The following is a 14,575-nucleotide window of genomic DNA, read 5'->3' as shown; positions in this document are numbered from 1 at the left end:
ACCTTAACACTAACCCTAACTTTAATGGCTTCCCATAGAGTGTTTGGCCACAGAAAGTTGCCCTTCCCACCATCCTTAAACATCTAAGTCTATCAACTCACAGTAGGACCATTTGGCTCTGCAAGGAGGAGACTAGATTTTGGTTCATACTATGCGATGTGGCACAAATCAAATAGCAGGGTGATTGCAGTGCCTGTCATACCCCCTGACCTTGCCTAGAAGACAGGGCTGTCGTAAGATGTACATGCAGCTGTTCTGGGGAAAGTCCTCTAGGCTGCAAAACTAGCATATTTCTTTAAAAAATAAAAGCAAAGCAAAACAGTGTACGGAAGAGAACCAGAATGGGTCAGTGCTCGTGCAGTGGCAAAAGCCAGAGGAGCTTGTGGTTTTCCTGGGTGACTGGACTGGGGCCAGCAGAGCTCTGAGTTCACAACCAATTTGACTCTAGTTAAGAGGCCGGTATTAAAATCCTTCCCATTTATCTGCTCTCTAATGTTGCATTTACTTTGGGTGTGCTCCAGCTGTCTTAGTCCATTCATAATGTAGAGCAGAGGCAGCTACATCCCCAGCAAGCCAGTGAAAGAGAGGGCCTGTTGTAACCGATGTGCCTGTGCAGGGCCTCCCCTCTCCCTTCCCTCTCCAGGGGCAGGGTGAGAATGTCAAGAAGGAATTGGACACTTTCAGAGCAAGGGTTTCTACGGCTTCATTAATTGTTATGCTTTTGTAGCCAAATGAGGAACGTGCTCCTTTGGAGAGGAGGGTACTCCACACTGCTCATTGGTATTCAAAAAGCGCTGCAAATGCTACTGTGCAGCCATTTGTTATGCAAAAGACCCAGTGTAAGTTGGTATAGTGTGATATGTCCATAATGACTTCCTTTTGATGGATGCCACCTATTCCTTTTGTTAGCTTTAAAACCAAGCTGAATGTGCAACCCAGACCCTGCTGTAGAACAAAATCGGAACTTTGTTTGCTTCCTTTTTGAATCTGTGAATGTTCTGCAATAGGCAGAAGAAATAAAAGTTGTTTTTCTAAAAAAAAAAACAAGAAAGAAAATGTGGGAAATTAATGAAATGGGCTTTAGTCAGTGTGCTTTGATAAATATTCCCATCTGCAGACCTGTGCTGCAGTGGTTGGTGGACAGGTTCTGTGTTCAGATCCCTGATCCAAGTGGGCCCTTTCCAACTGTCAGACAGGAAAGCTGAAATAGGAAGACTGGGAATAAAACAGAACTTGAAACTGGTTTCCTCCTGCATAATAAAAAGATTGTTCTTTTCTTTCTGATTTATAAATGCTATATCTATCTGCTGCCTCACGTGGGAATCAAATGAAACTGCGTGTATGTCCTCCCTTCTGCCGGCTCTCATCCATGGGTCTCCACTATCCTAGAGGATGAAGCATTGGGCAGGAAATGCTCATTGAAAATATACTTAAACAGAAAATTAAATTATCGCATAAGAAAAGCAATTTTCCTGATAAATTTTCCTGTTGTTGTTTTCCACAACAAAATCTATTTTTACCTTTAGCTTTTTCTGGCCAAAAAATACCTGGTCATGATGCATCCATGCGGAATACAGGAGGAAGAGATTATCATTTGGGTGATTCTTCCTTCTGCAACAGCCATACTGTGCCTGTCTGTGTTTTGTATGTACTACCAGCGCAAACTCCTGGGAGGCAGCATTTCTCATGTGCACATTTCTAGGGAAAACAATGTTAAATCTTTTACTAAAAGAAACTTTATTTTCACCCATTGTATTAACAAGTCATTTGAGGCCCGCTGTCCTTTGAAGAGGTTGCTATACCAGTTTTCAGTTTTCCTAGATTCCATAAATCAGTGCCACTCAATCAGAGACCAGGAATCAAAAGCCATGGCAACAGGCAATTTAAGCAAACCAAGTTTTAACCAACTAACAACCTTTCCCTTTTCCAGAAATGCATCCACCTATGAAGTTTCATCTTCTCAATCCATCAGCTCACCTCAGCGTTCGAAACGAGTGAAGGAAAATACCCCTCCCCGCTGTGCCATGGTGCACAACAGCCCTGCCTGCAGCACCTCTATCACGTGCGGCTGGGGTGATGTGGCAACCAGCACCACACGGGAGCGGCAGCGACAGACGATAATCATTCCTGACACCCCTAGTCCCGCAGTGAGTGTCATCACTATCAGCAGCGACACAGATGAAGAGGAGGAGCAGAAGCATGCACCCACCAGGTGAGCAGTAGCTCTCTGCTCTTCTCTGTGTGCAGGAAAGAGGCACTGAAGGAATGGAGTGTCCCATGAGTAGCTGTGGTGTTCCAGGAGCCACAGTTGGGTCTCGGCACTCAGATCATCTTTCAATAGAGAGGAAAGATAGTGGGAAGGCTGAACTCCTAGCTGAGGACTCTGCAGACTTGGGTGATGTTCCGTACTGTGCTGTACATTTGCTGTGTGACCTTGGAGAAGTGTATTTGTCTCTGACATAGTCCCTCATCTGTAAGGGGAAATAATAGTTTTGTCTGTCTCACAGGACCGTTGAAAGGAGACTTTAGAGATTCTATGGTGACGAGCCTCTTTAAGTCAGATAGCTGTTCAAAATAAAGACAAAAGGAAGGGCTTGGAAGAAAGGTAGCTTAGAATTGTGTTTTCTCTTTCTAAGCATTCCAGGCCTCTGTAGAGCACTAAACAACACCTGTATGTGCTATTTTCCATAAAAAGGTCCTGAAAAACAGTTAGTGGTTGTTTTATAAATACTCCATATGGTGAATACTTTGCAAGAAGTTTGCTCAGTTCTGATTGTGTTGCCAACACATCCCTAAACTATTGTTTTAAGTGGCAGAAACTGGTTGCTTTTTGACTGACTGCACAGAGGCATAGAAGACACTATAAAGACCATGGTTAACTCACCTAAATAAAGAGTGCGGCCCAGGACCGCTGCCACTGATGATCATCTGCTGTGGGTGTGAGAGGACTTAATTTTCCAGGACCATATTTTCAGCAGCTTTGATCACACGCAAGCACTCTAGGTTTTGTATCTGATGCCAGTCACAAGACATCACTCTGCTTTGTAAGTTTAAGAGAAGTATCCTTGCAAACAGCTGAATGACTATACCATCTTTATGTAGGTAACTGAGCTGGGAATTTTTTAACCTTATCCCTCCAGCAGTATTGTTGAGAGAGGATTATGTTTTTATTTATTCAGAACGTGCTCCATGGCAGATTTTTCCTTTAATCATTGGAGATATCTATCTGTATCTCTGCATCTCTGCTCTGTGGTGATAAGTGGAGCACTGCACTGAACAGATGAGATGCATTTGGCCTCAAGGAGCTAAAAATCTGTGGAAAAGGAGCCTTACAAGTCAGGCATCCAGGGCTGCGATTTCAACCTGCCTCCCAACAGCCACCACCACATCCCATTCCCCTTCTGTCCCAGTGAACTCTGCTGGGCAGTGGGAGCTCGGTGCCTCTCATGTTCAGGCTTGCCATGAATGCAGTTGTTATCATGGGGAATTGGTCACAAGCCAGTGTAGCATATTTCACCTTTTAAAAAGAAAAATCACTACAGTATTCCTCAGTTTGGTAGAGAAAAAGTATTTCCAGAAAGAGCTGCATGAAGGTTAGCATGGAAGTCAGGTGGACTATAAATAGGGAGCCCCTACTTCCAGGGCTCTTACAGGAAAGGAAGTGTGAAACAAAAAGAGATGCTGAAAACTAAGGCTGTGAGATTGGGCAGTGTGAAGAAGGCAGGTATCTTGAGGGTCATGGGAGCTATTGGCAAGCATGTTTATCCATGGTGTTGATCCCAGGCTTTGGGAAATTCCATGCAAATGCTTATACTTTCTGCCTTTCCATCTTGGGTCCAGAGACTGGTGGTGGGAAGAGCTGGGATCCTGCAACCAGTTCAGCTAATGGTTGTCTCCTCTGCTTCAACTTTACTGCAACTGACTAGTTTCTTCAGTCAGCATCTCTCCAGGGAGACAGAGCAAAGTTCTGGAAAATGTCTGGAAATCGAGTTGGGAGTTTAGGATACTTAGATATTCGACAAGGTCTTCTGAGGGTTTTTGAAAGTAGTCCCAGGAGCCAGACTTACATAAACAAACTGGCTTTGATATGACTAAAGTATATTCGGGACACGTTCCTGCCTGGGATCAGATCCCTGGCTACTTTTTGTATCCATATGGCATATCTATACAGAGTGCCAGGGTGATAGCATTCCTGGAAGGCCAGCGCTTAAGAACTAGATGTAGTTTCTGAGCCACGTAGAGACATTTCGCTTGGACATGGGCTGTTCTCAGGGACTTTTGGAATTCCAGAGTGAGTTAAATTGCCTGTGCAGATGTAACCAGACCAAGTGGAGAATTAGGGGCAGAGTCACAGATGGAAAACAACATGTCCAGAGTGAGAATTTTTGGTTGAAGTGTTCAGGAGAGTGAAATCAACTCACTCAGTGCCTTTCGACTTGGGTATATCTAAGACCAGATTCTCAGCTGGAGTACAAATATAGTTTCCAGTTAAGGAAGCTGTGTCAGCACTTAGTGCCAATGAACTTTGCCACTGCCAAAGCTGAGGTCTTTTTCATTGGAAGCGCGTCACATTTAGGAAAGTACCTCCAAGTTTTCTTAAATATTTTTTTGTCCCCAAGAAAAACAGGAGTGACAGTGGAGTATGCTCTTTACTGTTATCAGTGCCTAAACATTCAGGGTCTGAGTCAAAAATGAAACCACGTGAAGAATGTATTGTCTCACCAATATTTATGCAAATATTACCCTCTTGGGGAATCACTGTGGTGTGGGCGTGAAAAATTACTTAAAATACACTATTGGTCTTATCTTAACAATATTCGGTTTTTTCTTAGAATACAGAAATCATACGGAACTTGAAAGATCAGTCCAGGTTAATTGCCTGATCCCATCTTATTGATAGCAGCTGTATCTTTGCATTAACTTCACTAACATTGGATCAGATCCTGGATTTTCTATGGCACCTCTTCGTCTTATTTCTTGTGGGTTGGAAATTTCTCTTTGACCCTTGAGACTAAAAATTATTATTTTATTGATTACTCCACAAAGACAGATTAGAGCTACCTGTGGCTGTGAGGAATAGTAGAACCTTTGACGATATAAGAATTTGTAAGTCTCAGTTTGAAGGACTGGTAAAGCTGATAAAATATGGTAATGCTGATGCAATAAAGGAGCCCTACAGCTTGGATTTGCTCTGACAGATAACCCGCTCTGTAGTACTACAGCAGCAGAGAGGGCTTTTCTAGTACAGAGGATGCAGCATTTTTATTGGTGAAGGAAAAATGCAAAGAATTCATTGTGATATGGGCAGAATTTTCCTTTTCCTAATGAAGAGCACAGATGTTCAAATAGGATGTATATGAAATACCAGCTGACTGGGCAGGTAGGACAGCACGTTGCTCATTCTTTGCCCTGTTGGTGAGTGTGGCTTGGTGTTATCCTTTTAAAATCAAGGAAAACGGAAAATGTTGGTCCCGTGTTGAGTAAAGGTGCTGGGGATGTGGTATGAAGTGGGTTCTGTGGGGCTTGCTCAATGGAGCCTTGTCAAAGGGGGCCATCTACTGGGCCTCTACCTGTGCCTGGGGCAAAATCACAAAGGGATCTCAGGCACAGTTCCACAGGGATTGTTCTCAGAGAAATGGTCAGATATTTTCAGGGTGCAAATTTCTGATTTAAAAAGTCAATTTGTCAAAACTGAGGCTTTTTGCAGGCTACATTGAAATGTTTCTAGTAATATCCCCAACACAGTGAAATCCTGGGAAGCTTCAAAACTACAAAAAGATTTTGACTTTTTCTAAAGGGGAAAAAAGCATTAGGTGATGAACTAATTAGGAGGAAGCCTTCTCTTTTCTGCTTTAAAGGATTTTTTTTTTCTTCTTTCAAAGTTTAAGAAATAATAGAAAACAAATTTTGACATCATCAAAATAAAAGGGGGACATTTTGGCTGACTAAAACTGTTCTTGCCAAGTTTCTGATGCCCTCAGAATCTGACATGTGGCATTTTGTCCTGTAGAACAGCAGGAAAAAAATACATATCATAAGCATTATATGGACAGGAAACAATTTTATGACCCTGTTTGTTTGTTGCCATTGAATTTCTAGACTCTCAGTTCAGGATCCTTTACAAAGAGACTCTATAATTCAAAGAGATGTTTACTGCTGTGATGTAAGATAATATTCTGGCTGTTATTTATTCGGGAAAGAAGAATTTAGGTCTAACCATTACCTGTAAAGCGCTAAAGAGAGTAAAAACGGAGCATAGACTTAAAATTTTTCTTAGAAAGGTATTCTTCTTAAGTTTCTCTACTCGCTTTAGCAAGAAAGTCAAGCAGACAGACAGACCAACAGTGCAGTTGCAGTAATCAGGGTACGCATTCAGCAAGTAGTTGGGGTTAAGTACTACCCGGTACGCAACTTCACATGGCGCAGCATTTTAAGTGTAAATCCTCCCTTGATTAAATATTTCTGAGGCTTGGAAGTGGAGAAAAATAAAGCAACAACGTAAACACATAGCAGACAGGCACAAGGGCACCCTGAATGGCTGAATTGTGGCTGGGATGGAAGGAGAGCGTGGGTGGTGCATCCTCGGGCTGCACTGGTGGGGTAGCGATGGGTATTTCTACTTCCTGCCAAGGGCCACGTCGCAGAGCGTGGCAGGAGGAACAGATTGAAAGAAATGCAGTGGAGGTGGCTGTTGTGATACACCTAGGCGATTTCCCATTCAAGCCGTGAGTGCAGCAGGCAAGGGAAACATGACTGTTTGAAACAATACAGTGATGGCCTTGGGGTGCGTGGGTTTGAGGATGTTTCCACCCTGAAGAGGCAGGTGAGCCCCTCACTGCCTGCTCTGTTTGCACTGGTACCGTGAGTAACACCTCTCCAGCTTGGCTTTCCATGGAATGTTTGCAGTAATCCTCCTGGGCAAGAAAGACTGACCACAGCTGTGGGCATACTGAATAGCTGCCTCACTGGCCATCTTCACTGGCACAAAATTCTGGCAGGGTTGTTTTTTTTATTCATTTTTCTTAAAATGGTAAACTGTACAATGAAGTCTCTGTGTGAGTCTCACCTTTATAACTGAGCGCGAGCCGATGCAAGTTGTTAATTCACCTTATTCACATTGTAGTGCAATGGTGGTGGAGCCTACTTCAGAAGATTTTCATTCCCCTTATGCACAGAAATCACTGACAGGCACAAACCAGGTGTTTTTGCCAGCTTTCTGGAGTCTGTGTGAGGGTCAAAATACCATTTGTAATTCTCTCTTAACATCTAGCCTATTGTGGTTATGTTATGCTGTACATAGTAATGCACTGACTCTGCATAGCAATATGTTGACTAACCACAGTCATCTGGTATAAAGATTGCTGCCTTCCATCTCCAGAAGACACACCGACATGCAACTAATATTTAATATAACAGAGATAGACAGTAGCTCTCTCAGCAAACCGTCAGCATCAGAACATTTACAACCTGCAAAGCAGTTTAGTATATATGACTTAAATAGCTAGAACACGTGCTGTGTAGCCTCATAAAATGGCCTCGGTGTAGTACTTGATAAATATTTCTTACCATCACAAATTCACAAAGAAGGTGAGAGCAGATTAACAGGTCAGGATGGAGGCTGAGCTGAGGAGGGAGGGGCATGTTCTCAACGCTGAGCTATGCGTGGCATAAGATTTCAATGTGAAGAGAGCGATTGCAGTTGTAGCGTAAGTTTGTGTTGGCTGACTCTACACTTTCCTAGAATAAGTGGATTGTGCTGAAGCAGCAAACTGAAAAGGTTGTGTGTTATTAAATTTTCAGAAACCTGGAACAAAATGTTTTGTGATGTGATGTAAAGCTAACATGTCATGGTATGCATGCACACAAGTTCAAAGGCACAGTTGTTGGGTCGGTGCCTTCTTCCCCCTAACTAGGAGGCCATCTTGGTGACTTTGAGAGCTGAAAGCTTCTGTTGCGATAGTGTCAGCCACACTGGAAGGTTGGTAGCTCTGTGGGTGAAAAGCACACTGAAGAATTGTCCCTACTAGACTCCATTTGAGTTTTCTGGGATTCTAGTATAACTTGAGATCTTCAGGGAAAAACGATCCTGTTCATACAGTGCTATCACTTACCAAGCATTTGGGCTGAGCCTTCAGCAAGTAGAAATCATCTCGAGTTGCACTGTTACAGGAGCTGTTGTCCCTGTCCTTGTCCTTGGCTATATAGATGGTTCCAATGTAGTTTTAACACCTAATTCAGTATCTTCTTTTCCTTCATTTCCTCTCACTTGTCATTCTCAACATCCACCTTTGGCACCTTTCCATTAACAGTATGTTAATGCTGCTTTTTTGCTCAGTGACTGTGCACATTTTTTTTCTTTCCTCTATCAGACTCTTCTTTGAGATCTTTGCTTGCTGTGGGGAATAGGGACTCACATCCATCTCTATGCTGTGCACCCGTGGGGGTGGGATACGTTAGAGAGCTGCCTCCAAGACCTGCTTCTGCATGTTCAAAGGCACGATCCTGCCCTGTGCCTGCACATTGGATAGACATGAGTTGTTTTGTGTCCAAGCTTGAGAACAATCTCTTCGGGACTAGATGGAAATGGGCTGTCACTCATAAATGAATAATAAACTTAAAGCGATGCATGGTTTTCCACCTGCTGTTCTGAAAGGGAGGACACAGCTCCAGCTAGTAAGAGTTAAAAAGCCTTCCTGGCTTATTGCTTTTCAGTCTGTGTAGATGGCTTTGATGCCACTTTGGTAATCCTCCCCCCTCCTTCTTTAGGAGAATTAAAATGCACCTACCCATAGGATGCAGGCAGGCACACAAGCTGACCAGGAACACATGCCGACTCTCAATGCTACTAAATCACGTATGCTGCTGCTACTGTGCTTGCAGGAGGGAAAGCAATTACCAGGCTTGGAGTGAGCTTAGTAAGAAGGGGGCAAGTGTTTTTCTATGTAAGCACAAACATCCCCAAAAGCTGTGGCTGAATTATGGGAATACAGTAAGCTTGCTGAGTAGGCAAGTGCTGTGTCAACAGGTAAAAGCTCTCAATCTTGATAGTTTGTGAGCAGGGCAGGCAATACATCAGCCTGGAACTCAACGCAGATAACTCTTGCATTACTGTGAGGTGGGGAGAGCAGCTGAGTCCTCGAAGGGAGCTGCAAGGAGGACAGTTGCTAGCTAGCAAGAAGGCTTTGGAAAGAGGGAGGGCTGGCTCTTCTGGGATGGAATTTCAAAAGCCTCCATTTCAGCTTAATGTGTTATCTCTAAGCCTGCGAATCAAGTGGTTTTCAGCATGAGTTGGGCCTTTGATGCTTTTGAAATTTCCCCCCTTAATCTCTCAGGCAGGCTAAGGTACAGCAGGTGCTGAGCTCTGGGCATGTGAATAGTCCTAACTGACTTCTCTGCCTGCTCTAACATTAACCACAGTCTTTACCTTTCCTAAAGACAAGAATCTAGCTGCTTTCAATGGGACTCCTCATGCACTTGAACTGATGGAGCCTGCTGAATCAAGAGGCTAATCACTTGGGCCCTAATCCTGCTAATATTTACCCATGTGCTTTAGCTCTATTACTGGAAACAGTCAGTCCACCTGACTTTGGTGGATGACACATATTAGTAGTGCTGAGCCCTTGCAGGAGGCCTGTCAGGACCATAGCTCTGGTCCTTTTCAGTTTCCGATCCATAAAATGAGTTTAATATCCTGCTACAGTCCCTTTCTCTCTAAAGGTCTGGGTTTGGGGTCACTTACTTGTTCAACCAGACAGATCTTGATTTTCCTATTATAACCAAGGAGCTGTAACACTTCGAAGGAGAAGACTCCTCATGATCCCTGCTTTGACAAGTCCTCAGTCAAATTGGTGAAGAATGTGCTGATTCTCGAACAATAAATAGCATTAATTACACAGAAAAATACCTTTCCAGTCCTACTGCTGAGCCTCCCTTTGTCAAGTGTCAGCCAAGAGCAAGTATTTCCAGTCCAGCAGCTCAGCCACTTATGTAAGGAAGGGACTGTAAAAGAATAGCTAGACCTTATCAGTTGTCAGAAAACTCTTTAGTGACTTGATTTTTCTTTATAAAATGTAATAACTGTCAGAGATAGAGAATATATATCTCTTCCAAACTGGCAGCCAAGGGTAGTTGCAAAGGGTAAGCAGTGTGCATACTCATAAATGTGTGATTACTGGCATTTCTGCTGAAGGAGAGAGGAATATTGATGCAATATTTGTCATTTTTATTGGCTTAATATTCCCTTTTTTTTAGCACCGTATCCAAACTGCTACATCTTTCTTCACATACAATAGTTGTCCATCTAAGATACTGTGTTGCTCTTTCCATTTCTAATCCAAGGCACTCCAGTTTCTTGTGGAAAGCCGAATACGAGGGCTCCCTGTCATACACCTTCCCTGTCAAAAAGATTCCTGCCCCTGCAAGAATTTTCTTTCAGCTTCCGGATTGCTATCAGTAGCTTCCCTCCTTCTCTGTCATCTGGCCTGTTTCAAGTGTCAGTTCTTAAAGGTAGCAGAAGCCTCTCAGGATGTATTTTTCACTCTTAAGGGCATGCCAGGATCCTGTGATGACAGCCCAAGGAAAGTCTGTGTGACGATAACTTATTTGTGAATGCAGGTCCCCAAGTTCTTTAATGGAGGAGATTATAGTCTGTTATTTTCAGTAACAAGTCTTGGGAGCGAGGTGGTGAGTTGCAGCTTGTGAATGCTGATGGAGAGGCGTGGGACAAGTTGGATGGGAACCCACCAGTGCTCCTGTAGCGCTGTGAAAAATAAATAAGGCAAACAATGTCCTTGGAAGAAAACTGTTCTCAGTATCCGCTCCACCTTTCCCAGGGTAAGCAGTGATGCTGAGACTAGGGAACAAATGGATCCACCACAGACTTAAGACCAGATTAATCAGCTATTCCCTGGACTGGACCTGCCAGTGTGAGAGAAGAGAGAGGAGAATCCGTGGGAAAGGGATCTCTCTCTGTTTTTAAAGTGCACACTTAAGAAGTTAAGAGATGGATTCCTTTTTCTCCATGGCATTTCTGTTCCTGTTGGGGCTGTTGCCACCATTAAGCCTAATTACTTAGCTTTTTATGTGCTATCCATTTCTTTTCATCATTTTAAAAACTTCAGTTACCATAACAACATAATGCAATCAGTGAAACATAGCAGCTATTTTCTGTAGTCAAGGTCTGTGCACTGTCAAGGATGTGAGCCATTTAAGCATATCTTCACCATCCCCCTTCCTCCATCCTCTTTCTTGCTCTCTTTTTCTCCCTAAACAAGCTCATAACAGGAAGGAGAAACTGTCAGGAATAATTAGACACAATAGCAGAGCAAATCCCAATCGTGCTTATGCAGTCTAGTCTAATGAACTTCTAGAACTAATTTTGGAAGCATTGATGTTCCTTTTAATCACTTTTTTGATGTCATGGATAGATTAGCTGCAGCAGGACCTTGATAATCCACACTAGAGTCAGGAGACCCAGTGCTTATTCAGTGAAAGTAAAGAAAACCAAAAGCTTTACATACTTTGCTCATTTTTTCTTCGTTTGTTCCTCCGGTTTCAAATGCTTATTGAGAATATATGCCCATTGTACCATATTAGTAAATAGAACAGAGTGTGTTTTGTAGATTCATGGGATTTAATCATGAAAAGTCATAGCATCTATTATTAAATCATTGCTGGAAGGCTGGGAGAAACCGCCACGTTTTTGTGTAGGTGGTGAGACTTGCAACAAAGCATAGTATAACTGCTGAGCTTTTACTGCACACATATATAAAAAGCAGTCTGAAAATAAATCTGGCAGTCTGGTTCACTGCTATTCTAAGCAGTGTGAATATAAGATCTATCCGCAATGTCTTACTCGCTCTTTGACCTCCATGAAGGCTTTCCTGGAAGAGCAACGAGTGAGTTTTGAAGCCTGGGATTTGGCTTAAACAGGCTTTAGCTGGCGGGGGACTGAAGGTTGTGCTTTGCTTTTATGGAGCTCGTTTGCCATGGGCAGAGGCTTCTGGTGGCTTCCGCGTTGAACGTTGCCCATTCACTCTTTCCACTCGTGTGCTTGTGTTTCAGCACCTTGTCCAAGCAGAGGAAGAACGTCATCAGCTGTGTCACTGTGCATGACTCTCCCTACTCTGATTCCTCCAGCAACAACAGCCCTTACGCCGTGCAGCATCGCGCAGGGCAGAATAATGGGAATACCTACGACACCAAAGGGGTTCCAGAGACTCACTGCAGTGGGAACCCCCGAACGATCATCGTGCCACCACTGAAAACCCAGGCCAGTGAGGTGTTGGTAGAGTGCGATAGCCTGGCGCCAGGTAAATTGCACCTCTTCCGTCAAGAAAATTAGTAAGAAATAAATGATTTATCTTGGAAGAATCTCATTGTTCGGTTTCATTTTGTTTGTTTGTTTTGTTTTCCAAAGAAACTGTGCTCCTGCCATTCTCTCAAGTGATACAGATGTTCTTGGGAGCCATGTTGCATTATTTATGTGCCCTGGTACACTCAGGGACCACGGGGCAGGTGCCATTCTCAGTTACTTCTTTACAACCCCAAGAGCAGAACGCAGCCTTTAGCTCAACATTTGGCATGAAAGGCTGCCAAATGCAAGTGCCTTTCCATAGGTTTACTTTAAAACGGGTGAGAGATTGAAAACACGTGCGTTTTCATCCAAACTAGTTGACATTTCTGGGAAGAACAATTCCCCGGGATCTTCATTATGGACTGGTGAGATTTGCTCATTCAGAGTCTACACGAGGCTAGATAGTACAATGTGTTCAAAAGAGGCTTACGGTGGAAGTCTGGCCCAGAGCAATTGGCTTTGAGCTCCTTGGCAGTCCTTTCTTTTGAGGCACTGCTGGGGAACACAGAGGCTTGGAGGGTGAGCTCCCCACTAGCTCCTTCTCCCTCCTTTCCTACTCACTGTGAGGTCAGCCGAGCCAGGGCTTTTTTGTGCTGTGTGCACTATACTTTAGTTCCTCTCCTTGGGATTTTTACCCGCATCATACAGTTCTGCTGGCAGAACAGTTCCTCACACTTCTGAAGGACCTATAAAACCTTCTCCAGGCCCAGTTTGGGTCCAGATATCAGATATGCTTGTCTGCCTCTAGGATAACAGTCTGGTCATGTATTTGAAGCACTGCTGAGATATGCTGTTAATTAAGAGAAATCATTTTCTTATCCTGCTTCTGTTGTGTCTCCTCCCAAAAGCCGCTCTGGAGGAGACTCAGTGAGGAAAAGGTAGGGTGAGCAATTAAAGAATGTGATGTAAGCTACAAATGTGTTTCCTTTCCTGGCACAGTCACCACCAGTCACCACTCATCCTCCTACAAGTCCAAGTCCTCCAGCACCGTGACCTCCACCAGCGGTCACTCTTCAGGGAGCTCATCTGGAGCCGTTGCCTATAGGCAGCAGCGACCAGGAGCACATTTCCAGCAGCAGCAGCCTCTTAATCTAAGTCAGGTAAGTCAACCGAGACTTAGTGGTGCGTCACCCAGCTGCGTCCTACCCCTCCGAGCTGTCCTCTTCCAGTCTAATGATAGTTGGGCCCCATGTCAAGTTTGATTGACTTGATTCAACTTCACTGCAGACTTTTATCTTTCAGCTTAGGCAGCAGAGGCAGCGCAGATCCCACCGCGGAGTGGGCTGGCAGTACTCCTGCTGTGTATTTTGGAGACAGATGATCTAACAGTGTGAATGGGAGTAATGGGAGAGAGAAGGGGCACTGGCTAAGATGCAAAGGAGTGGAGCAGGACTGTGTAGGAAGGACTGAATTCTCCTTAGCTATGGGTAAGCACAGGGAGAGTATCATCCGAGTGAAGGGAGTGCATCAGCCCGGCTGCTGGACTGGGAGAGAAGTGCCCATCAGACATGACGAGGCAAAGCAGAGCCTCTATGCGTATACATGACCTCACGTGATGAGTTTGATAAACCTGGGCTGAGAACTGAGCAAATCTCGTTACTTGACACCGTGCAGTTCTCAAGATGTTTCATAGTCTGTGATCAGAACACCCAAAGAGCTTCCTGGGTTCTTCAGTAAATAACAGGCTTTTCCCATACTGCACCTGGGGCCTCTTTCTGCCATGAGGTGCCATAATATGAGTAGAGAAATTGCAGCACAGTTACCAGCATTTCAAGAGGAGAAAGTCTGGAGAGCTCAGAGGACAGTGCTGGTTTGCATCCAGAGCTGGATACAAGCAGAACTTTTTTTTGAAAAAAAGAACTAAATTATCTGGGGAGAAGAATGTCCCCTCCCCCTCAAAATGCAGTTGAAATTTAAAAATTTATACAAACTTGAAATAAAAGTGAGTGAAAATGGAGGACGTGGGCGAGATGCTGTTTCCAAGAGTGAGGGAAGAGTGTGGCTGCCGCATTTCAGACCGCAGTGACAGCTCAGAGGGTGCTTACAAAGAGGATGAGAAGGCTTGGAAGAATAAAGGAAATAACATGAAGCATTGCCCTTTTTGCCTTCTAATTCCTACTTTATTGCTTATTTAAAATGCTAAATACAAAGGATCAGGAAAACTCCTTGACACTGTTATGCAGTGCAAAAAAAAAAAAAAAAAAAAAAAAACCTTAGAAA

At 43.8% G+C, this 14,575-nt stretch overlaps 1 protein-coding gene across 6 annotated transcripts in view; it reads left to right on the top strand.

Annotated features, from left to right (window-relative positions):
* Positions 1 to 14,575, top strand: part of HIPK2 (homeodomain interacting protein kinase 2) — a 146,799-nt gene that overhangs the window by 120,597 nt on the left and 11,627 nt on the right. For all 6 annotated transcript variants that reach the window (XM_069859013.1, XM_069858976.1, XM_069859019.1 and 3 more), the window contains 3 exons: positions 1,931 to 2,212; positions 12,064 to 12,311; positions 13,295 to 13,455. In XM_069859013.1, the coding sequence (XP_069715114.1) occupies positions 1,931 to 2,212; positions 12,064 to 12,311; positions 13,295 to 13,455 (691 nt within the window). The remainder of the gene's footprint in view (positions 1 to 1,930; positions 2,213 to 12,063; positions 12,312 to 13,294; positions 13,456 to 14,575) is intronic.

The sequence above is a fragment of the Phaenicophaeus curvirostris genome, chromosome 1 (genome assembly GCF_032191515.1).
Source record: "Phaenicophaeus curvirostris isolate KB17595 chromosome 1, BPBGC_Pcur_1.0, whole genome shotgun sequence".
Taxonomy (NCBI): Eukaryota; Metazoa; Chordata; class Aves; order Cuculiformes; family Cuculidae; genus Phaenicophaeus; species Phaenicophaeus curvirostris.
The sequence above is the reverse complement of the archived record's forward strand: the minus strand, read 5'-3'. Positions and strand labels throughout refer to the sequence as shown.